Genomic DNA, 24880 nt, shown 5'->3' with positions numbered 1-24880 from the left:
TCCAAGTCAGGATGGTGAGTGACTTGGAGGGGAACTTCCAGGTGGTGTTCCCATGTTTCTGCTGCCCTTGTCCTTCTAGGTGATAGTGGTCGTGGGTTTGCAAGGTGCTGTTGAAGGAGCCTTGGTGAATCTCTGCAGTGCATCTTATAGATAGTACACACTACATACTTGCAAAACCATGTTGACTCTGCCTAATTGCCATGAATTTTTCTAAGTGCCCTTCAATAATAGCTTCTAACATTTTCCCTCTGACAGATGTTAGGCTAACTGGCCTATAGATTCCTGCTTTCTGTCTTCCTCCCTTCTTGAATAAAGGAGTTATATTTTCTATTTTTCAATCTATTGGAACCTTCCCTGAATCTAGGGAATTTTGGAAAATTAAAACCATATTTGGATTGGTGGGTATATTTTAAAGTTTCCTTGCTTATTCAAGGTGCACTTCTCTCTTCCACCCAACCTCTCCCCCCGCCATCATCTTACTGGTTGCACTTCTGAGCCCAGTTTTCACCGTGCCTGCCAGTAACCTGCTCTCAATTTTTATTCTTGATATTTGATTCTTCACTCCCCATTGAATGAGCAGTGTAGCTATGAAAATTTAAGGAACTGATTCGAATCATCAGCATTGATTTAAAATCTCAATGAAACATCTGATTTAAAAATCCAAATCCTGTATCCTATTAAAGACTAAAGCACTTTGCCTGCTTAGCAGTTCTCGCACCAAGACTAATAAATCATTACCATTAACTGCCATTAACGCTCCTTTTGTCCTGTGTCCATGACGTCTTTGTCAAATTTCTCCTTAGCTTCCACCTATCCCTGACCTATTTTGCTCCACTTGCTGCACCCCCTCTTAAGCAGTATAAATCCACCATATTTCTACTTCTCTTTCGCTCTGAAGAAGAATCATACGGTCTTGAGATGTTAACTCTGTTTCTCTCTCCATAGATGCTGTCAGACCTGATGAGTTCCCCAACATTTTCTGTTTTTATTACTAAGGAATCAGTACTTGGTTATTTCTGCCATTCAGATAAAATTTTTATGATAGTTGCACACATTTTTATCATCTTCCTCCCTTATTTTCTCCCCTCCTGTCTTGAAGATGAAGACTCATGTTGGGGTCTCAGTGCTTGCAGGCTCTAGGACCTTGCTTGAGCAGTCATTCTTCATCTGAGCCTCAACAGTGAAGGCTGGTTATCACACCCTATATTGATACTATCCTTATCTGGCATCCTTGCACCCACTTTCCAGTGGATGGCAGTTAGAAGTGGGATTTCTGACCGTGTGGCAAACTGAGACCAGTTGTACCAATGCTGCCATATCAGATGAGTTCTGGAACTTTGGCATGAATTGGTCAAATCTGAAACCACCTGCTTTGTATTGCTTATTGTCATAATGCCTGAACCATCAGGGGCATTAGATGCTAGGGTTTTTAATGCTCCAAATTGTACTGTCTTTATTTGACTACCGTAGTGCACGCTTGTGTTCTGCTGCCCCCATGAAACACAGGTTTACAGATATTTGTTAGATCTTCAGATTTTGTCTTTTTGACCATAAGAACTGCAAAAGGGTGGTTCCCCAGATTGATACAGTTCAGCAACTTATTGGATAAACTTGCTGAACGAATCAGATTGAATGTTCGATCAGTGGTCTATTTCCAGCCAATTGATGCATTTGACTCTGCCCCTGGGTTGCAGAGTGTTGGGGAAGGGGTGATTTGGGAACTGGCATGTATCCCCATCATTGACTGTTAGCCAGCAACTGCCAGAACCTGCACATGTGGGTGGTGACTGAGACATATCAGCTGCACAAATCTCCTGCCATTAATGAGACCCAGAAAGAAATTAAATGCTGCCTTACCAAAAATAATTCCCCATGGGGAATTAACAAAAAAGAAAATCGGAAACTTTCAGTGATTAGGTGTGATTTGTTGTTACAGAAACTGAGCATATACGGAGACATGGAGTTTATGAATGAATTGAACCTAACTCCATATCCAGCATCTTCTCTGATTATCATCAAATCCAAGGATGAAAAGGACATGGCAGGACCCTTACCTACTAAAGTGAACCTGGACTACTCGACAATTTAGACAATTGGGATTAAATTTGGACTCTACTTGTGTTCTGAAATTTGAAGTGGTAGTTTTGCCAAATGTCTGATTGAGGTGAAATTTTGAAATTAAGATAAATATTGTTTTTGTTACATTCCTGGATACAAACATAATTGGAACTTTTTTTAAAGCTGACCTATAGATATAAGCTGTTTTATTAGAGCTGTTTATAGCTCAGATAGCTTTATGTTGCACAACACACTTGTCTGCATGTTTGAAAACTTGTTAGTAGCGGACCCTTTTTGATCGCACTGATCGCATTGTTCCTTTGTACATATTGAATGTCATTGCCTGTAACTTTTCTTATGATGTGTTATTTCTACTATCAGAATGGACATTTACCTGAAGTTTTAATCAATTTATGGCCTGATGTATTGTCATCTTTCCTTTTTCTGTACCTGCATCATGACATGACATATGCTTTTGGATACATGAACAGTTGCACGCACATTATGTAAATATTGAGCCACAGAAACCTCTGAGAACACAATTTAAAGTTTTCATTTGTCAGTAATTAATTGATGATAAACCTCTTGTGGCTTTTATTTACATTTCAGCTGAGTTTTTCTTTTTATTCATTTCCATTTTTCCTCCAAGTTCAAATATTTTGCTTTGATTTTGCTGTAAAATTTTTTACTTATAATCAAACTCCAGCTTTTGTGTTTGTAGCCTTTGATCCAAATATATTTCCTCAATGGGTTTTGTGGGCAAGATTTTTTTTGTTCAAGGAATCATATAAAATAAATATTGGTTTGATCACCTCTCATCAATTGTTGCAGCACTCTGTTTATTCTACTGGTTTTTTTTAAAGTACATTTATAAGGTTTGGATTTATTCCCCAATAACAAACAGAATTCGCTGAGTTTGCTGATCTCTGGATTGTCTGTGCTAAGGTGGAATGATTGGTGGGTTGTTGGAGGGTGGTATCATCAGCAAAGCAGTAACGGATATTTAATGCTTAGAGTTAATAAAGTGAGCGCTGGTCCTATAGAAAGTGAGTCTGGGGAATTAATAATAGAAAATAAGGAGATGGCAGATGAATTGAACAGATATTTTGCATTGGTCTTCACTGCAGAGGATACAAGTAACATCCCAGAAATAGCTGTAACTCAAGAACTGGAAGGCAGGGAGGAACTCAGGAAAATTACAATCACCAGAGAAGTGGTACTTAGCAAACTGATCTGTAGGCTGACAATAATGGACTTCATCCTAGGGTCTTAAAAGAAGTGGCTAGCGAGACAGTTAATGCTTTGGTTTAATTTTCCAAAATTCCCTAGATTTGGAAGGTGCCATTAGATTGGACAATAGCAAATGTAACTCCCTTATTCAAAAAGGGAGGGAGACAAAGGAAACTATAAGCTTAACATCAGTCTTAGGGAAAATATTGGAAGTTATTAAAGATGTTATGGCAGGGCACTTAGAAAAATTGAAGACAATCAGGCAGAATCGCATGATTTTGTGAAAGGGAAATCATGTTTGACTAATTTATTGGAGTCACGTTCTGTGGATAAAGGGGAACTGGTAGATGTATTGTACTTTGATTTCCCGAAGGCATTTGATAAGGTGCCACATCAAAGATTATTGCGGAATATAAAAGCTCATGGTAACATATTGGCAGGGATAGAAGATTGGCTAGCTAACAGGAAACAGAGGGTAGCCATAAATGGGTCTTTTTCTGGTTGGCGGGATGTAACTAGAGGTGTGCCACAGGGATCAATGTTGGGCCCTCAACTTTTTACAATTTATATAAACGACTTGGATGAAGGGATCTTATGTTTGTTGCTAAATTTGATACAAAGATAGGTACGAAAGTAAGTTGTGAAGAGGCTATAAGGAGGCTGCAAAGGTTAAGTGAGTGGGCAAAGATCTGGCAAATAGAGTATAAAGTGGGAAAATGTGAAATTGTCCATTTTGGTAGGAAGAATATAAAGCATATCTAAATGGTGAAAAATTGCAGAGCTCTGAGGTTCAGAGGGATCTGGGTGTCCTAGTGCATGAATTGCAAAAGGCTAAAATGCAGGTACAACAAGTAATTAGGGAAACTATTAGAGTGTTTATTGCAAGAGGAATAGAATACAAAAGTAGGGAGATTATGCTTCAGTTGTACAAGACACTGGTGAGACCACATCTGGAATACCGTTTACAGTATTGTCGTCTCCTTTTGGGAAGGATGTAAATGCATTAGAAGCAGTTCAGAGAAGGTTTACTAAACTAATACCAGGAATGAACAGGTGGTCCTTTGAGAAGAGGTTGGACAGGCTAGGCTTGTATCTGCTGGAGTTTAGAAGAGTAAGAGACGACTTGATTGAAACATGCATGATCCTGAGGGGTCTTGACAGTGTGGATTTGGAGAGTGTGTCCTCGTGTGGGAGAATCTACCACTAGGGGTCACTGTTTAAAAATAAGGGGTCGCCCATTTAAGACAAAGATGAGGAGAATTTATTTGAGGGTAAAGTGTCTTTGGAGCCACCTTCCTCAAAAGGCAGTGTAAGCAGAGTCTTTGTTTTCAAGGCAAAGGTAGATTCTTGATAAATAACGGGGTGAAGGGTTACCGGGGGTAGGTGGGAGGCTACAGTCAGATCAGCCGTGATTTTATTGAATGGCGGAGCAGGCTTGAAGGGCTGAGTGGCCCACTGCTCCCAGTTTGTATGGATAGAATTGGATGACTGAAATTCGTTTTGGTGTGTATTGTATTGTATTGATAGGTGACCATATGGCAACTTGCTTTGTCATGTACAATGCCAGAGCATGTTGAAGGCTTAGATGTAAAAATCAATGTCAGATTGCCAGCATTGAAGAACATAGTTCCAAATATAACATAGGCAAGATGACCAATGAAAAACTCCTCAAAACATTGTTTACATCTTGCACTGGACCAAAAGTTTCAATAACTTGAGAATTAGAAATAGTTTCTGTGACTTTTAAAGTGAAAAAGTATTGAAACTGGGTCAGATTTTCTCTCTAACAAAACTCACCAACATCTGTACTGTACGCAATTTAATCTTGGGGCTTCTGAGCCTGGGCTAATGGAGATAACTCTCTAAGCAGACGAGGTAGATTGATTATTGAATAGATATGGCTGAAATAGATCATTTAGCTCCTAATTGGCAGAAGAGATTGAATAGATCCTGTTGCCTGATCCACTGTCTCAAGTGAACAAAGAGCTGATATGCTGCCTCACTGAATTTTGAGGTGGCATTTGAAATGATCTGACTGATAAAATAAGATCTTCAGTGGTAAGTACATTCTTGGTGTCCAGAAAATATTTGAAATGCATTCTAAATAGGAAGATACCTATAAATAATATTCGGAAACAAACTCATTAACCCTTTTGAGATTCTGTGATAAATTTAAGCCACAACATCTATTAATCTTCACTCCGAATTATAATTTGCTGACTATTTTCAGCCTTCAATTTCTCTGAATGAAAAAGTATTGAAAACAATTTCTCTCCTCCCTGGCTCCATGTTTGTGATGGTCAGTAAGTTTGACCTTGACACCCTTCTACTACTTCACCAGTCCCTAAATGCCTTTGTTACAAACATATCTCTTGGTTACAGCTGTGTTAGCTACATCATTCAAGTGATTTCAGTTCAGTGTGTCCTATAACTTTCCACTGCCTAAACTGATGGATTTCCCAAGGCTATAACAAGGGTACACTTTTGTGATATGAACTGGATATTCTGTCTTTTATGCATAAAACTCTAATCACTGAAGGTAGCCTGACAAAACACTTGGTAAAATGAGGTACGTTCTGAATTGGTAAGCTGCTCATTTCACAGTAAGTGAACATAGTTATTACTGGAATTACTTTGTCTAATCAATACAACTTTTGCATGCTCCACAATGAACATGCTACACTCCCTTACTGAGAGATCATATTTTACTTGAAGTTATTTTATCTCCCCTCTCACATTCTAACCTTATTCTCAGCATTGTTTTTTAAGTAACAAAAGCAACTAAATGTTTTCTGCCTCTTTTATGTACACTTCATAACTAGACAAAGATCTATGCCAGGAAATTTCTGTGGGGCACCCGTGACTTCTGGACACAATGCATTTGAAATGTTTGCCAATTACTGGGACAGGTTAACTAATTGCTTATTGTCTACAGTCTTTGAGGAAACCATTTCAATGCATAACATTCAATGCGTTTTCCTCTACATTGGAGAGACCAAACGCAGACTGGGTGACCGCTTTGCGGAACACCTTCGGTCTGTCCGCAAGCATGACCCAGACCTCCCTGTCGCTTGCCATTTCAACACTCCACTCTGTTCTCATGCCCACATGTCCATCCTTGGCCTGCTGCATTGTTCCAGTGAAGCTCAATGCAAACTGGAGGAACAGCACCTCATCTTCCGACTCGGTACTTTACAGCCTTCCAGACTGAATATTGAGTTCAACAATTTTAGATCATGAACTCTCTCCTCCATCCCCACCCCCTTTTTCCAATAATCTATATAGATTTTTCTTTTCCCACCTATTTCCATTATTTTTAAATGTATTTCCATCCATTGTTTTATCTCTACCTTTTAGCCTATTTCGATCCCTTCCCCCCACCCCACCCCCACTAGGGCTATCTGTACCTTGCTCGTCTTGCTTTCTACCCTTAATGTCACCTATTAGCACATTCCTTAGATAATATCACCACCTTCAACACCTCTTTGTCCTTTTGTCTATGACATCTTTTGGTTATCTCCACCTATCACTGGCCCTCTATCCAGCTCTATCTGTCCCACCCACCCCTTAAACCAGCTTATATTTCACCTCTTTTCTATTTTTCCTTAGTTCTGTTGAAGAGTCATACGGACTCGAAACGTTACCTGTGTTCCTCTCCGCAGATGCTGCCAGACCTGCTGAGTTTTTCCGGGTATTTTTGTTTTCAGTGCATAACAGATCAGTATTTTTGCCTTTTGTCTCAATGCCCTTTTGAAGCTTGTGTGAATACGCTGCTTTGAATCCCAGCATTTTACATATAACTTTTCCAAATCCATTCTGGTTAAAGGGTAAAAAACCCTTTAATGTGACCGTCCTGTTCCAGCCAGTCATACTTGTGCTTTCCAACTTTTACCTCACCTGGTTGGGTAAGTGAACTTCTAAGTGGAACCTGCATGCTCCTTATTGGGGGTGGGCGGGGGGGGAGGGGGGTGGAGGGAGTGGGGGTAGGTGTTAGGGTGGAGGGGCACTTAGCTAAATTTACTACATAACTTTGCTTATCTGCAGAGATAGGAGTGTTTCAGTTTTATTTACAGATGTCCTTGAAGTTGAAGGCAGATTTAAATAGCTCAGGATAACTATTGTGCATGGAATACATGATGGAACTCATTGTTGGTCGACTATCCTCTGGTACATTCGGGTGTTACCTCACTTGCTGTAAGAGTTGAAAGAAGAGGAATGAAATCTGTGCACTAATGGAGCTCCTTTCACAACCTCTGGACGTCCCAAAGGGCTTTACAGCCAATTAAGTATTTTTGAAGTGTAGTCACTGTTAAAATGTCGACACAACAACCAATTTGCAGACGACAAAGTCTGATAAACAGCAATGTGATAATGACCAGATATTTGTTTTGGTGATATTGGTTGAAGAACAAATATTGCCCAAGACATTGGGGAGAATGTCCCTGCTCCTCTTCAAAATAGTGTCATGGGATCTTTTTTTTGTCCACCTGAGAGGCCAGACAGGATAATGGGCAATAAAAAGTAACCTTGGTTTAACATCTCATTGCATACCTCGAAGAGGACAATCTTAGTACTGCACTGAATTCTTGGGTAGTTTCATGAAGAGATATTAATGTCAAAAATGTTATTGGAATTTATTTTTAATCTGTGTCTGTGTTTGAGTGTGCGTCTTAATTGGATTAAAGCCAGCTAGTCTGGGTGCTTTGATGAATAGTAGTTTGAGATGTTAATTGGGTAAACAGTAAGGAAGTTAAAAGGTAAAGTGTATATTTGCATTTGTTGAATAAAGCATTCGAGAGTGGGAGTAAAATCTTGCACCTAGCTGGGAGACGCCAAGCAATGCGTTTATGTTACTAATAAACTTAGTGAGATGAAAATGTTATTGTTAGAAGATGTGAAGTTAAAAGCCTAGTGATACCATGGAAAGTTTACATTCAAAGGGGAAGCTAGGTATAAAGAGGAAAAGGAGATGGTGTGTGAAGTAGAGGCATTTAAGATCTAACCAGCCTGTAAGCCTCTAACTGTGTCTGCAAAGGAACCAAATTGCTAGGAACCTTATTTTGAATTTGTAAGGTCAAATGTGCTTTGCCTGGTAAGTCTATGGGTTATTGTTGCCTTGGTGAAGATTTACCTGGGAGTGATTAATTTGAGGATTTCTTTAAAAGTTATTATGGTAGCAATTTGTAGACATATGTATGTGTTTAATTTGCTGTAAATTAATAAACGTTTAATATAGTTTTATATAAGAAAAACTCTTAAGGCCCGGTGGTCTTTGTTCTGAATTCAGAGCTGCATCTCAAATATACCAATTGAAAATATAGGTTATGACAGTTGTTTCAAGTTTTTCTCTGGGATTTAAACAACTCAGCCTTTACCAACTGCTGTGTCATAACAGTAGATTCAAGACTCTGGAACAGGGTTGAACCAACTGCCATCTGATTCAATAGGCGAATGTGTTACCAACTAAGTCACTAAGAAGGCATATGGAATACTTGACTTTATTAGCTGAGACATAGAATATAAGAGCAGGGAGGTTATGCTGGAACTGTATAAAACGCTGGTTAGGCCACAATTGAGAATTGCGTGCAGTTCTGGAATCAGCATTATAGGAAGGATGTGATTGCACTAGAGAGTGCAGAGGAGATTTACCAGGATGTTGCCTAGGCTGGAGAGTTTTAGTTATGAGGAGAGATTGGATAGACTGGGGTTATTTTCCCTGGAGCAGAGGAGATTGAGGGAAGACATGATTGAGGTGTATAAAATTATGAGGGGCATAGATAGAGTAGGCAGGAAGGAACTTTTCCCCTTGGTGGAGGGATCAATAACTAGGGGACATAGATTTAAGGTAAGGGGCAGGAGGTTTAGAGGGGATGTGAGGAAGAACTTTTTCACCCAGAGGGTGGTGGGAATCTGGAACTCACAGCCTGAAAGGGTGGTAGAGGCAGAAACCCTCATAACATTTAAGAAGTATTTGGATGTGCCCTTGCGATGTCATTGGCCTTTTTCTGTGCTGTAGGCCTCTATGACTCTAACCAACAACACAAACTAATTTTGGATGGACAGCAATGTGGGATGAGGTGGGAGAGAATTTTAGCACTGCAAGTCATTTATTGCCATGGTAAAATAAAACCCTGGGTACAATTTAGTAATAACTCATGAAATGCCCCCTTCATTTAGAAACCCCCACGAGAGGCACTGTATAAATGCCAGATTCTTTACCAAGGCATAGGGCAAACTGGCGATTTTCAACAGTAAATGCCTATGTATTAATTGATTGTAGGTTTAGTTTGGTTGTTGTGTTGATGTAGAATAAGACAGTCGCCATGAAATCAATCCAAAACTTTAGATAAGATTATTCAAACTGCAAACTTCTGCTCATGATCCTTACAAGAAATGTGTTCAATTTCATGATAGATTCAAGGAAACCTTCACACTTGCTGAAACCAATGGAAAATTGCAGCCAAAGTTCTTGATGCTCTAGCGCAGGAAATCCTTTATCTTGTGGAAAAGCAAATGTAAATCTCCAACAGCAAGTAGACAGAAATGAGGTATAGGGAAATTAGTTTTAAAAGTTTTACATTTGCCCTGTAACCCCTTTGTATTCAGACTCTTTCAGTTCCTCTCCTACCATAGTTCAACTGGGTGGTTCCATTTTTATAATACTGTAGGGTGTTTTTAGCAGATGCTGGAGACCCATGATTTGTGTGCTGCTGTACTGGACAATATTTACTTTGGTAAAGTCCTGTCTCAAATTAAATCCATCTATTTTCTTTATCTGTGTTTCATTTAGTTACTAAGTGACAGACAAGCATTGAAAGAATTGAAATCGCTGGATTGCTGTTGCAAACCACAGCCTCCCCAGCAATACTCTAGTCATGTGGCAGGAACCGAAGACAATTAAATTTGATAAGACTTACCCAGAAAATAACAGTATGGTACCAAAGAGAACCGATACCCTACAGTAGTAGTATTACAGTGTTCAATGGAGGATTGTACATATTTTACTAACATTTCCTACTTATGTTTTCCTTTCTTTCAACATATAGCGAAGTTTTGATGTCAGATCTTTTGGTTCGACAATATCCATGGCATCCAACAATATCAAGAGAGGTAAATGTGGACAGTGGGAAATTCGGGCTGCTTTTGTTTCAGATGCACCATGCATTTCATCGAAGGGTGGATTTTGTAGGAGAATGTGAATTGATATGTGTTTGTGTTTGTTCAGATTGTAGCTGCAGTTCCAGGCAGTGTTGCTGGATCTCTATCGTTGTGATGCTGATACTGGGAGTTACTGTTGCTGCCTTGGCATGTGCTGTGGTCTTTGGCACCCGGAAAAATATTCCAAGTTAGATACACTGGCCGGGGCTTTCTGATTTGTGCCAGATATCAGTGGGATCTGGGAATTAAGTAACATTAAGGATGGTGGAAATTTTTAATTTAAGTGAGTTGTGTCCATAACCATGTTAAGCCTGAGTACCCATGTCATCTTTTACGCTGGTTCATCCAAATTAGTCCCTTCTCACATTCTGGCCATGTCCCTAGTTTGGCGTGGCAACTTTCCGGTAATTGCACCCTGGCATTCACTTTGTGTCCATCTCTTGAACGTTAACCATCTGTATCCGTAGTGACTAGTACATAGTTGAACAAAAACAAAAACACCTGGAAAATCTCAGCAGGTCTGACAGCATCTGCGGAGAGGGATACAGTTGACGTTTCGAGTCCGTGTGACCCTTCATCAGAACTAAGACATATAGAAATGAGATGAAATATAAGCTGGTAGAAGGGGGTGGAGCAGGAGAGCACGACAGGGGGCCAGTGATAGATGGAGGCCAAGAAGAGACTGCCAAAGATGTCATAGACAAAAGGACAAAGGGGTGTTGATATTATCTAAAGGATGTGTTAATGGGGACATTGAGGGTAGCAAGCAGGACAAACTAGTGGCAGGTGGCCCTAGTGCAGGTGGGGTGGGGGGAAGGGATTGAAATAGGCTAAAAGGTGGAGATGAAACAACAGATTGAAATAAATTTAAAAATAGGAGGGAAAAGAAAAAAATATAGTTGCAAAAAAATTATAAATTATTGGAAAAAGGGGGATCAGAAAGGGGGTGGGGTTTGGAGGAGAAAGTTCATGATCTGAAATTGTTGAACTCAATATTAAGTCCGGAAGACTGTAAAGTGCCTAGCCGGAAGATGAGGTGCTGTTCCTCCAGTTTGCGTTAAGCTTCACTGGAACAATGCAGCAGGCCGAAGATGGACATGTGGGCATGAGAGCAGGGTGGAGTATTGAAATGGCAAGCGACAGGGAGGTCTGGGTCATGCTTGCGGACAGACCGAAGGTGTTCCGCAAAGCGGTCACCCAGTCTGCGTTTGGTCTCTCCAATAAATAGTTGAATCCTGACCCTGTTGTGTTTCTCCTATTACTGCTGCTGTTGTCACTTTAAATTAGCCTGATCTGAATAAATTACAGCAGAGTAGTGCACACTTTTGTGACTTCAATTGACTGCTGGTCACAGGAATTGTGCAGCAAGTGCTGATCAAAGCAGATAATCAAAGCCAATTGAAAACCAAGGTCAGGAGTATTAAATTAGTCAGTTGAAGAATGACTCATTACCTGATAATCCCACTCCTCCTTGTGATGTTAGAGAATGCCGTGTTCCAGTCACAAATTGACAACAATTGATTACACTGCTTGATTGCACTGATTCATGACAGACTTTACTTTCAGGCTACGCTAATTTGTGTGGAAACCTGAGTGTAACTTCACTTCGCAAAACTGGTGTAGTGTTGGGTTCATTTTGCTGATTGTGCTCCTAGCGGAGACTCCATGTACAGTGCCTGTGAACGCACACAGTCATCCCAATCACAGGACGCAAGCCCTTGATCTCACGTCTCTCTAATTACTTCCACCTTCTCGCTTTATTCTAGCATGCTAAAATGTTTTTCACCTGTCGTTTTCACCTCTTTTCCGCTACTGAGGCTACACCCAAAAGGCAGGGGCAGCCTTTCAACACATTACCAAGTGTCTACTGCCATGGGCTGCATCACAAACTAGAACAATCCCACCATCACCCAGCCTCCATGTGCACTTCCAGCACGAGTGCAATGGTAGTGACCAGGACAAAAAAAAAACTTAGTCTAATTTTCTTTCCTCTTCCTGACCTGTTAACCTTAACCGCAGCACCCTTGTCTGACATCAGTCAGCACCGGTGGACATCAAACAAGGGATGATCTTTGGATTTTGTAACTTAGTTTCACAGTTAACCTTTGCTTTGCTAGTTAGTTTTTGGTACTTCTTTTGATGCAAATTGTTAAATGATACAAACAGAAATTCCACCTATTTGTAAGGCTATTGAAGAGCAAATAATGTTAAAATTCAAAATATATATTTTCCAGAGAGCAGATTTTGCATAACTGCAAACAATCACTCCGGATTCGTGTGTGATAACAGTATCACTTGTTTACAACCTTCTCAAGTTTGTCACAGGATCAAGGATTGTTCAGATGTTGCGAATGAGGAACCTGCAATGTGCAGTAGGTATCTATTGTGGTTTTCTTTTTATATTTAAATTTCCTTTTAAGTGACTTTAGCTGATGCTCTGCTCTGTCCTGCCAGGTGAATTGCCGCACAATCTGCCGAGCTAGCTTGTGTTTAGATGTGGCGATCCTAGCTCCTGGGTTTATGTTGACCAAGTGTGTAATGGGTTCAACAACTGTGGAGATTGCTCGGATGAATCTGGACCCTGTGAGCATGAATCCATACCAGGATCTAGTAAATCAATAGCATTAGACTTTTATATTGCTTTCCCCTACCCTAGAGTTTGTTAGCATTGTGTTCATGTTGCAAATTTGTTTGAAGAAAGCAGTCATACAATATTGTTTCAGGTTAGAAACTGTCCCTCACATTGTGAGTTCCACAGTAGCTGGAAAGGGTGAACATCTGTGGATTTACAATTGTGTTTATATCACAATCCACTGTTTCAGGTTAGTTGCACCTTGACTGGGGAAGGTACACATGGGCCAGTGACAATAAGAACCTTATGGATAGTCTCGGTTAGTCAACCCACCAGCAGCCAGGAAACACATTTGCCTCTACTAGTTGTACTTGTGTTGCCCTTGAGGTAGTGTTGCATCTGGAGCTGTCATTGTCTCCGTGGATCTGAAGCCTCTAGAGGCGGCATTGTTACCTCACACTAATACTGGCTGCAGAAAAGAAGCAATATATTGGGGTGGGGGGAGAAATGTAATAGAAAGGCAGTGGCAATCTCACCCACCAGAGAGACTAATCAGACTATGTGAAGCTGGTGTAGGAAACTGAGAAATAGGAGACTGGTGCAGTGGGCACCCTTTAAGAGGTTGTGACTGCTTCCTGTCTTAGGAGCTTTGCAGTGTGTCCAACTATGCTTTACCTGATCAGAAATATTTGATACTGACAATAGTTGCCCATACAAAGTATTTTATTTCTAGCCCTAATATACCCTGACCGCCTGCTGGGTATTAAATTTTCTATATTTTTATGTTCCTAATATGTATTGCAGAAAAAAAGAGACATGCTGTCAAAGCTTTTCATCTTGAACTGATCACGACAGATTTGCAAGAATACCAATTGCAAAGGGAACTTGTTTATACTACATGAGAAGAAGTGTTGATTGGTTGGCAAATGGACTCTGGTAGAGGTGTTGTCATGGAGGATGCACCAGGGAACAGTTAACTGCAAAGCTTTTCTTTAAATTCAAACCAGGCAGGTTGAATCTGATTGAATGAGGGAATGGCAGTCCCCGTCTTTTGTTTAGTTGAAAAAGGTTCAATGCATGGGCATGCTCCTTCTGCCCTGTGTGTGAATATAGGTAGCTTCTAGCACACAAGTGAGCCACACGGTCGTCTTCAACTAAACAAAAGCTTAGGGTCAGCCATTCCCTGGTTCATTCCTCAGGGCAATGTCTTGACCAATCAGAGTTGATCTGCCTGGTTTGAATTTAAATAAAAGCTTGACAGTAACTGTCCCCTGGTGCATTCTCCATGGCAACACCTCTACCAATCAGAGTCCATTTGCTAACTAATCAGTACTCACTGCATGAGAAGAATGAATTGTTGCTACAATCTGTCCTGATGAATGCAAGACAAAAAGCTTTGACAGCATTTCTTTATTTTCAGCAATACCCAAATTCCATACTATCAAACAGCTCTTTGATTTAAATATTTAGTGTCAAACACTCTTTACTATTGTTTGATCTTTATAATTTTTTTCAGTGTCTGACTGTCCTCCATGTGGGCCACAGTACTGGAGCTGTGAGTCTGTGTCTCTCAATACTGTAACTGCATTCCCAGACAACAGTGCAGGGATGGTGTGCAGCACTATTTGGATTGGTCAGGTGAATACATCTGTCCTGCAAACTAATACCAGAAGAAGTGGGTACTAATAACATCACAAAGCAAAACAACAGCCTGAGTAACAATAACACCATGTTACTAAACCAGGACAACAGACTTACCTGTTTTGTGGTTCTTTTACCTAAGGAATGCATGTTTGATCTGCAGATGGCTTTGGAAAATGCACCATACAATGTTTTTAAGCTGTTATGGACTCCAAACTTGCACATTTGCAAATCTCCCTGTTGTTGGCTTGTGATAAGGTGGTTCAATATTGTATGTTAAAATGTTATCGATCCTTCAAAAACTCTAAAATACCAGTGTTGATCAAACCCCATTGATTTATGCCAATGTTTTTGCCTTGTTTACTGTTACTAAGGCCAGAATTTTTTGCTTGTCGGGCGGGCGCGTGCCCGACTCAAACGAGCGTAAAATGACGCGTGACGATGTTGGGCGGGTGTCCCGACGTCATTGCGCACCCACATGATATTATGGTCGGCGAGTGCGCGCGGGAGTCGGCAGTGCTCCCGCCGACAATTAAAAGGCCTATTAAGGCCATTAAAGTAATAAATAAGTTCAATTTTTCGCTGCCTGTCCAACCTTATGGTTGGCGGGCAGGCGAAAAGGCCAAGCGGCCTTTGGATTTTTTTTAGGAAACCTCATCTGCGGGCAAATAAAAATTTAATAAAAAATGTTTAAATTTCATGCATAACATGTCCCTGCTCACATCTCAAAATTCCTTATTTTTAATTTTTTAAATCTTCAGCTCCCTGAGGCAGCTCGTCCTCCTTCCCCTCCCCCACCACCACCACCACCACCAACACCCCCCACCCATCCCCAACAGACAGTGCTGAGCACTGCGGCACATGTTAATTAGCCCGCCGGCGTGAAATCGTGGTCGTGGCCCAATTGTAGGCGGCTTCCCGACCGCTCCCGCTTGCCCCCACCGAGCCCACCCGATGAGGGCAAAATTCTGCCCTAAGTTTCAGCTATTTCACAATTACATGTTCTAAAATGTTTTTTGTATTATGTCGAGTTTACTTGATATATTCATGAAATGGATATTTATCTTTTGATGGAAATGATGGTAAAATATATTAGGCGTGAGGAAAAACTTTTTAACACAATGGGTGGTTCGGGCCTGGAATGCACTGCCTGGAAGTGTGGTGGAGGCAGGTTCAATAAGGCATCCAAGAGGGCATTCGATGATATGCAGGGGTACATATCCCTACATATGGGGAAAAGGCAGGGCCATGGCACTTGGTCATAATGCTCATTTGGAGAGCCGGTTCAGACAAGATGAGCCGAATGGCCTCTTTCTGTGCCATTAAAATTCTGTGATTCTGTATGCAAATTAGAAACTAAAACCGCATTTAATAGAGCTTTCTTAAGGTGTGAGAATAATTTGTACTGCCACATGGTAGTGTGTGTGTGTGTGTGTGTGTGTGGTTGGGGGAATTAATATGGAAAGCTGTCTTGAGGGGAGCGAGACAGGCATTGAAATTGGTGGAACTCTTTCAGGACCAAACCAAATAAACTAAAAATTAGAGGACAAATTAATAGGCAGTCCCTTAAAGGGAAACTGCAAAAACAAAAGACAAAATTTAAAGGAAACTTACCAACATTAAATCAAAATTAATTAAGGGAGTCGACAAACACTCCAGTCCCTGTGGTGCCCACCAAGCACCGAGGGCCTCGACGGTACTGGTGGACACCACGTGCTCCCTCTCCAGGGACACCTGGCCATGAACATAGCTGTGGAAGAGGGGCAGTCAGTCAGTCAGGTCGGACGGCTCCCTTGATCGCCCGCTGCCTGGACCTGTTAATGGCCAACTTGGCCAGGCCCGGGAGCAGGTTCATGAGGAGGTCCTCCTCCCTCCCAGCCCCTCTCCACACTGGGTGCCTGTAAATCAGGAGCCTGGGGCTGAAATACAAACAAAACAAAAACAAAACGTTTTTCAAGAAACAAAAAAGGGAGTGACGCCGACAACAACTAACGGTTTGTGTGGTCCACAGACTCCACAAGCCGCAGAACATGCAAGCATCTTGGGAGTCCGTGAATCGACACATCCTACGGTTTGTATGGGACTGCTGTGTGCAACACCCCCCACCCCAGGTCCCTGATGGAAAGTGGGAGCACACCCCATAGTGGGCCCTCCACGGGGGACCTCTGCTGCCGGACGGCAACAAGGCACGCTAGGGCGTGTCCGGGCAGCAGGCTAGGTCAAGGAAGTGAAGGATGTGCAGCAGCAGCCTATCCAGGAAACCCCTCCATGCCGTGCTAAAGGCATTTCCGCGAGGCAACTCGGGTTGCGGGGCTCTGGCTCCCGAGGGAGGGTTTGGGATTTGGAACTAATGTAGAATTCCGTCCGAACAGGGATACGCTCAGACAAAAGACGACCGCGCACCTGCGCCACCTCGAGACCCAGAATGACGTCGGGGTCGAGCACGACCATCCTAAGGTCATGGATGGCATTGGCCGCGGGCCGGTCCGCCGATAAGTGATGTGCAAACTCCTGTGCAATCATCCAGCCCACTCCTCCGCCACCCAGCACATCCCCCATCCTGGTCACCTTGGCAGCCACAGCCCTCCTCTCCGCCAGCCATTGAAAATGGCGGAAGCGTGGACTCCCGAGCAGCGGCTCTCTGATAATAGCCGCCTCTCCTGATGGCGGAGAACTGTGCACGAGGCGACCATGTTCCAGACTTTGATCAGGACCCGGTAAAAGACAGGCAACACCTACAAGGAACCACGAAGGCCCCTCAGGTCTACAAGCAGGAGCTGCACGTCATAATTCAGGCCGTGCACTTAGCCAGGGCACAGCATCTCGGAGGGGGCTCGACGTAAAGATCAGTGACCAGCTGGTACCACAACATGGTGGCAATCAGCTGGTTTATGACTCCAGTAAGAGCACTCTGAACAGTCCTATCCAGCGCCACAGGCGAATGGTGACTTTGGCCTCCAGTTCCTGCCAGTTCACCAGCTAGGATTCCTCAGCAGTTCAGAGGTGGACTCCCAGGTCGAGGAGGCTGGTCCTGCTCCAGGTGAATGGCCCGAGCTCCTCGGGTAGGGGATCCATCTGCCACTGACCGACCAGGAGTCCAGAACACTTGTCCCAGTTGATCCTGGCAGAGAATGTGGCAGAGTAGACCTCCTGGCAGTTGTGCATCCTCCGCAGGTCAGCCGGGTCGATGACCATGAGCACGTCAACGGCGTAAGCCGAAAGGATCACCCCGATGCCCGGCCCGCGCAGAACCAATCCCAACAACCTCCTCCGCAAGAGGCGCAGGAAAGGCTCCATGCAGATAGAATATAATTGGTCAAGAGACAGAAGGTGCTCATCAGACCAGTTCTCTGGGAAAAATGGATAATGTCCCGGACCAAATGTATATTATCAAAGATGGTGTGACCCGGGACTGTGTAGGACTGATCAGGGTAGATCATGTTGTCCAGCAAGGTGCCAAGATGAGAAGACATTGCCCTGGCAAAGATCGTGTAATCCGTGCTGAGGAGAGAGACCAGGCACCAGTTCTTAAGGTGGCAGAGATCCCCCTCCTTAGGCAACAGGGCAATCACGGCTCTGCATCACGAGAGGGGCATCCCCCCGGTGGTGATACTCTCCCCCAGGACCACCGCATAGACGTCCCCCAGGACATCCCAGAATGCCCTGAAGAGCTCCACGGTCAGCCCGTCCAGCCCCTGGAGAGACCGTCGAGGACGCCGGTCAGCTCCCCCAGACTTATAGGGGAGTCAAGCTTTCTGGCGCCCTCCGGGCCGACCTGTGGCAGGTCCTCCCACAAAACTCTGCGAGCATCCTCACTGGACGGATCCGGAGAGAACAGGGCAGTGTAATAGTCTCGGGCAATGGCCCTGATGCCCTCCGGATCCGAGACAAGGGATCCGTCGTCGGCCAGCAGCGTAAGGAGCTGCTGACGGACCCCGTGCCTTTTTTCCAGTGAGTAGAAGAAGGGGGAGCCATGGTCCAGGTCCCGGAGGAACTAGATCTGCGACCTCACGCACGCGAGACCCGGGACCCGACGAGCTGCAGGTCCCGCAGTGCGTCCTTCTTCTCATCGTACACCGACCGCAGGGCCGGGTCCGTGTCGGGCTGACGGAGACGTGCCTCCAGGTCCCGCAGCGCGCCCTTCTTCTCTTCGTACCCCGGCCGCAGGGCTGGGTCCGTGTCGGGCTGACGGAGACGTGTCTCCAGGTCGAGCACCTCCTTCTCCAACTCCTCGACCCTGGATTTCCGCCTCTTTGTCGACCCCCTCACGTACTCCTGACAGAAGACCTGGACATGAGCCTTGCCCATATCCCACCATAGCCTCAAGGAGGGGAAGCCTCCCCGCTTCCTTCTCCAGCCGGCCCAGAAATGACGGAACGAGTCCAGGAACCGCTCGTCCTCCAGCAGCGAGTTGTTAAAGTGCCAGTGCGCGGACCCCGTCCGAGCGTAGAAAGAAACGAGCTCCGCCCACACCAGACGGTGGTCCGTGTACGGCACCTGCCGCACAGAAGCCAACGGAAATCAGGACACGAATGCCTTGGAAATGTAAAGGTGGTCGAGTCTGGACGCTCCGACTCCAGGTGATACAAAGGTGAAAATGCTGGAGTCAGGGTGGAGATGTCGCCAGACGTCCACCAGGTTGAAGGACCTGACCAGGTCCCTCAACTTACACCTAGCGAGCAGTGCTGGGCACCGTGACGGTCCCGGGCCCCGCGGGTACAGTTGAAACCCCCCCCGAGGACGATGCATTCGCCCGCGTCGATGGAGCCGAGATGAGTGGACACTTCCTCAAAGAAGCTCGCTTGCTGCTGCAAGCCCAGGGGGAATGTACACATTCACACAGTGAAGCGCCGCGCCCCCTAGGTGCCCCCTAAGTTGCAGCAACTGGCCTGGCATTGGCTCCTTGATCCCCAAGATCACCGGCTGAAAATGTGGGGCCAACAAGATAGCCACCTCGCCAGAATTGGAGGATAGGTGACTTGTGTAGACCCCCCCCTCAGCACTCCAAGAGCCACGTAGCTTCGTCTCCCGGAACGGTCTGGGTTTCCTGCAGGAAGCACACCGCACACTTCCCGTCCCCGAGGACCGAGAAGTTCTGGAACCTGTGCTGTGCATCCCTGCTGCCACTGATGTTGAGGCTGGCTATGGTAGTCTTCTGACAATGAAGTATGTGCTACCATCACCTAATGCAAAGTGCAATAAAGAGAGGACTATTTTGATCCTTCCTCTCCTTCAAAAGCCCAGTGAGAAACATGTGGACCCTCCTTTTGGCGTTCTGGTCCAGCCCAGGGGCTTTTAGGGCCTCGCGGGCGGACCAGAGCACGAGGAAAAGAATGCCACTGGTCCAGGGCCAGCTGGACCCTGTCTCGGTGACCGCGATTACTCGCTAAAAAATCCTGGCGCTCCCGTAAAGGGATAAGGGGAAAATCGGTGGGGGGCACCAGGGGATCCACCAACTCACCCGACATCCCCGGTGCTCACCACCGAAACTCCATCCTCCTCCAGGTTGTCACCTCCAGCTTCCAACCCCTCCCCCCGTATTGAGTACGGGGGCTAGTTTGGAGCTGCCAGTTGGCTGACACCCTGCACCTGTGGGAAACCTGAGATCAGGGCAAATCCAATTGCTCTTGCATTCTGGCTGTCCTGGTCCCAGGCAAAATGCACAAAGTTGTGTGTCCTTGCAAAGATGGAATCCGTGACCTCATGGATGCATTTGTGGGTGGCGGATTGTGAAATCCCACAGAGGTCACCTGTGGAGCCCTGAAAGGAGCTACTGGCATAGAAACTGAGCGCTGCGGTCGCTTTCATGGCCACTGGCAATGGATGCCCTCCATGTCCCTATGACTGTAGTAACTGGCAGCTGTGACCGATCAGTTCCCTAGATATGCGCAGTCTTCGGCGACACTGGTTCTTGGTCATCTGCAGGAATGAAAGGCGGCAACTATAGACCCCGGGTGTCACTTTGCGCCAACCAGCAATGGCTTGTTGTGGCTCTTTGGCAGCGTGTGCAGGACCCCCAGCCGCCCCTTCTTCCTGAGGGTGCTGCTCCTCCGTCTGTGCAGCCAGGCACCTCAGTCACTCTCTTCTCCGTCGTCTTTGCTCTGCGTACACCATGAGGCATACAGCTAGCTAGGTCACCAGGCTCCATGATCCTGATGTTCTACTCCTGAAGGATGAAAGAGAGAGACACGTGGGTTAGCATGGGTGTACTAAGACCCTCTCTTGGTTAAGCCTGAAGACCTGTTAACGCATCCCAGGGAGTGCTGACAGCCACTTGGATGACCAGAGATTAGTGTGCTGCATGGCTGTCTGAAACCCCACCTTCCTCTGCTCCACTCCACCTCACTGATTGGTGGCAGCTTTTCCCCCTGGACTGCATGCTGTGCTCTCAACTCGGGTACAGGCATTCTCCTAACCTCCGCTGCAAAGTTGCACTGTTAGCTTGAATCATGGGGAGACTGGGATGATGACATTGCAAGGGGCCGTGAGCACCTCCACCAGTGACTGCTCCATGGCCAGCTTTAGCAAGGAGATTGTACAACGTGACCTTAAAGTCCAACAGGGGTCCCTTGCGAGCGCTGCGCAACGTTACTATGTACTCACCTCCGAGTTCCCCTCAAAATGCAGCCCGTCAAGCGCACACCTTTTACATTCTGTTGTGAAACACTTTGGTGTGATTGGGACAGATGATCCAGTGGGAGATGTGTCCAGCGGGCTCGCCTTATGATATGCAGATGTATTACAATGAGGTTCCTGGCATCTGATTGTGGGAAACGCAGCCCACCATCAATGGGCTGAGCGGTGAAACCGAGTTTTGGCCTTCTCGCCATATTGTCCACTTACGCCACCAAACACACCCAACATCAGCGGGCACGGACGATTCCGCCCAATATCCCTTGAGTAATTAAATTCAATGGGATTGAAAGGGCAGAATATGTTCAACACAGCTCCTTTAGCAGGAGAGGATATATTATGCAAGGCACAGTATAAAATGCTTCTCCTTCATTGTACTTACCATGAACAGAACCATCAAAAATGTTAATCTCCAGGCCTTGATCAGATCCTCTTGATATAAGATCAAGACACAATCAAACCCACACATACAATTCAGGAACGGTAAAAACAATTTTGATTTTATATTAAAAAATGTGCAGTGCATTGAGAGTCAGACACACTGGTCCTTGGAGCTGCAAACTGTGAAATTGTCCTTAATTCCTCACCTCAGTTGTGCATTGAGGATGTGCTACTAAAGAATCCATGGCTAAGCAAGGAAGTTAAAGATAACTTAAAGGCAAAAACTAAGGCATACCAAATTGCAAAGGTCAGTGGCAGGCTGGAAGATTGGGAAACTTTTAAAGATCAACAAAGGGTTACTAAAAAAATAGTAAAAAGAGCAAAGGTAAATTATGAAAGAAAACTAGCGCAAAATGTAAAAACTGATAGCAAAAGCTTCTACAAGTATACAAAAAGAGAGTAGCTAAAGTGAATGTTGGTCCCTTGGAGGATGAGACTGGGGAGTTAATAGTGGGGAACGCAGAAATGGCAGTGACGCCTAATCAATATTTTGCCTCAGTTTTCACGGTGGAGGACACTAGTATCACCCCAATAGTAACAGGTAGTGCAGAGGATATAGAGAAGGAGGAACTTAGAACAATCACCATCACTAGAGAAAAAGTACTGAGCAAACTATTGGGATTAAAGGGTGACAAGTCCCCGGGACCTGATGGCCTTCATCCCAGGGTCTTAAAAGGAAGTGGCAGCGGAGATAGTGGATGCATTCCACTATTCCAAAATTCCCTGGATTCTGGAAAGGTTCCAGTGGATTGGAAAAATGTTAATATAACACCCTTATTCAAAAAGGGGGGAGGCAAAAAGTAGGAAACTATAGACCAGTTAGTTTAATGTTTGTGGTTTGGAAATTGTTGGAATTCATTATTAAGGAAGTAGTAATGGGGCATTTGGAAAGTCAAAATGCAATCCATCAGAGTCAGCATGGTTTTATGAAGAGTAAATAGTGTTTGACTAATTTGCTAGAGTTCTTTGAAGATGTGACAAGCAAAGTGGACAATGAGGATCCTGTAGGTGTAATATATCTGGATTTCCAGAAGGCCTTTGATAAGGTGCCGCACAAAAGATTAAAACACAAGATAAGATCACACGGAGTTAGAGGTAATATATTAGCTTGGATAGAGGATTGGCTAACCAACAGAAAGCAGAGAGTCGGGATAAACGGGTCTTTTTCTGGATGGCAAGCTGTAACTAGTGGGGTGCCACAGGGTTCAGTCCTTGGGCCCCAACTATTTACAATCTATATAAATGACTTGGATTCAGGGATAGAAGGTACTATAGCTAAATTTGCAGATGACACCAGAATAGGTGGGAAAGTAAGTTGCAATGAAGAAATGAGAAATTTACAAATGGATATGGACAGGTTAGGTGAATGGGCCAAAATTTGGCAGATGGAGTTTAACGTGGATAAGTGTGAGGTTATCCATTTCGGTTGGAAGAATAAAAAGGCAACTTATTATTTAAATGGAGAGAAACTTCAGAATGCTTCAGTACAGAGGGATCTGGGTGTCTTCGTGCATGAATCATTGAAAGCTAGTATGCAGGTATAGCAGGGAGGAAAATGGAATTTTGGCATTTATTGCTAAAGGAATAGAATATAAAAATAGGGAAATGTTGTTGCAACTGTACAAGGCATTGGTGAGACCGCACCTGGAGTACTGTGTACAGTTTTGGTCCCCTTACTTGAGGAAGGATGTAATTGCACTGGAGGCAGTTCAGAGGAAGTTCACTAGGTTGATTCCAGAGATGCGGGGCTTGTCTTATGAGGAGAGATTGAGCAGTTTAGTCCTATACTCGCCAGAGTTTAGAAGGATGAGAGGAGATCTAATTGAGGTATATAAGATGCTAAAGGGGATAGACAAAGTAGATGTGGAGCGGATGTTTCCCCTTGTGGGGCATTCTAGAATGAGAGGCCATAATTTTTAGGCTCAGGGATGGTAGATTTAAATCAGAGATGAGGAGGAATTACTTTTCTCAAAGGGTCGTGAATCTGTGGAATTCACTACCTCAGAGTGCAGTGGATGCCGGGACGCTGAATAAATTTAAAGAGGAGATAGACAGATTTTTAATTAGTAATGGGTTGAAAGGCTACGGGGAGAGGGCGGGAAATTGGAGTTGAGGCCGAAATGAGATTAGCCATGATCGTAATGAATGGCGGGGCAGGCTTGAGGGGCTGAATTGCCTTCTTCTGCTCCTAGTTCTTATGTACTAGTATGTATAAATATTTCCCTCACAGGCAAAATAACAGCAATGGCAACTCTGAAAAGGCCAGACTACTTGCCTTCTCTTTCGGTTGGCAGAGATCAAACACTCCCATCACTTATCGCCTTGCACTTAATTAGCCAGCAAACAAACAGTAAAAGCTGATAAAACAAGAGGGCAGCCACAGCCACTGCCACCACCACCCAACTCCACACAAACCAGGAGGTTTTAGACTCCGAGCATCTATGGGTGTGAAATACTGGTAGTGACACCAAAAATCATGTCCACCATGATCCAGTCAAAGTTAGCTCACAATGAAAGATTGTAGTCCCAGCAGCCCTACGATTGGAAAGCAGTTTAAAAATCTGGATTAAAAAAATGTTCTCCCTATTTTTGGGTTCAGGCCCTTGACACCAATGTAGATCTCTCCTCAATTCTTTGGTGCGGCCCACTCACTTCCTTCACAATGCCAGTACAACCAATTACACTGGACTTAAGCCTCTAAATTTACTCCAGATCTCACCAAAGCTTAAACTCCCAGCATAGAAAGTCCTGCCCCTTTTGACACCAGCAAACATGTCAAGGGCAGACAGATTCCTTTCAGCCCAGATAAGGCTGCTGAGAAACTAGCTGTGCTGGTTGGGCCCTGACTTATCTGAGTCACAGCCTATTTCCTGGTACTTCTGTTGTACCCCCACTGGAGTTACATTGTGAGTGCCCTAGAAGCCCACTGTATATTGGAGACTCGGTTCAATGTCCGGCCAGACTGATCTCTTAGCTGGGGCAACAGTGAGCTTCAATTAGCCTCAGCACACCTTTCCTTCTTTTACTCTGCCCCAAACAGTTCCTTAACCCCAACCTCAGTACAATGCCTGCAATTTCATAGAAACATTAAATTAAACAGCTATTTGGTCCATTGTGGCTGTGTCAACTCCTTGATAGAGTTAAAAA

General features: G+C 44.3%; 1 protein-coding gene and 1 pseudogene across 1 annotated transcript in view; both read left to right on the top strand.

Annotated features, from left to right (window-relative positions):
* The window catches only part of tmem59 (transmembrane protein 59), a 28219-nt gene extending 25343 nt beyond the window's left edge, over nt 1-2876 (top strand). The window contains exon 8 of the mRNA XM_078561627.1: nt 1937-2876. Within this exon, the coding sequence (XP_078417753.1) occupies nt 1937-2089 (153 nt within the window). The 3' untranslated portion in view covers nt 2090-2876. The remainder of the gene's footprint in view (nt 1-1936) is intronic.
* Nucleotides 2877-10373: 7497 nt separating this feature from the next.
* LOC144692703 (low-density lipoprotein receptor class A domain-containing protein 1-like) lies at nt 10374-14682 on the top strand (annotated as a pseudogene).
* Nucleotides 14683-24880: the final 10198 nt, after the last annotated feature.

Source organism: Cetorhinus maximus, chromosome 17, assembly GCF_964194155.1.
Source record: "Cetorhinus maximus chromosome 17, sCetMax3.hap1.1, whole genome shotgun sequence".
NCBI lineage: Eukaryota > Metazoa > Chordata > Chondrichthyes > Lamniformes > Cetorhinidae > Cetorhinus > Cetorhinus maximus.
Note: the sequence above shows the minus strand (reverse complement) of the source record. Positions and strands in the feature narration are given on the sequence as shown.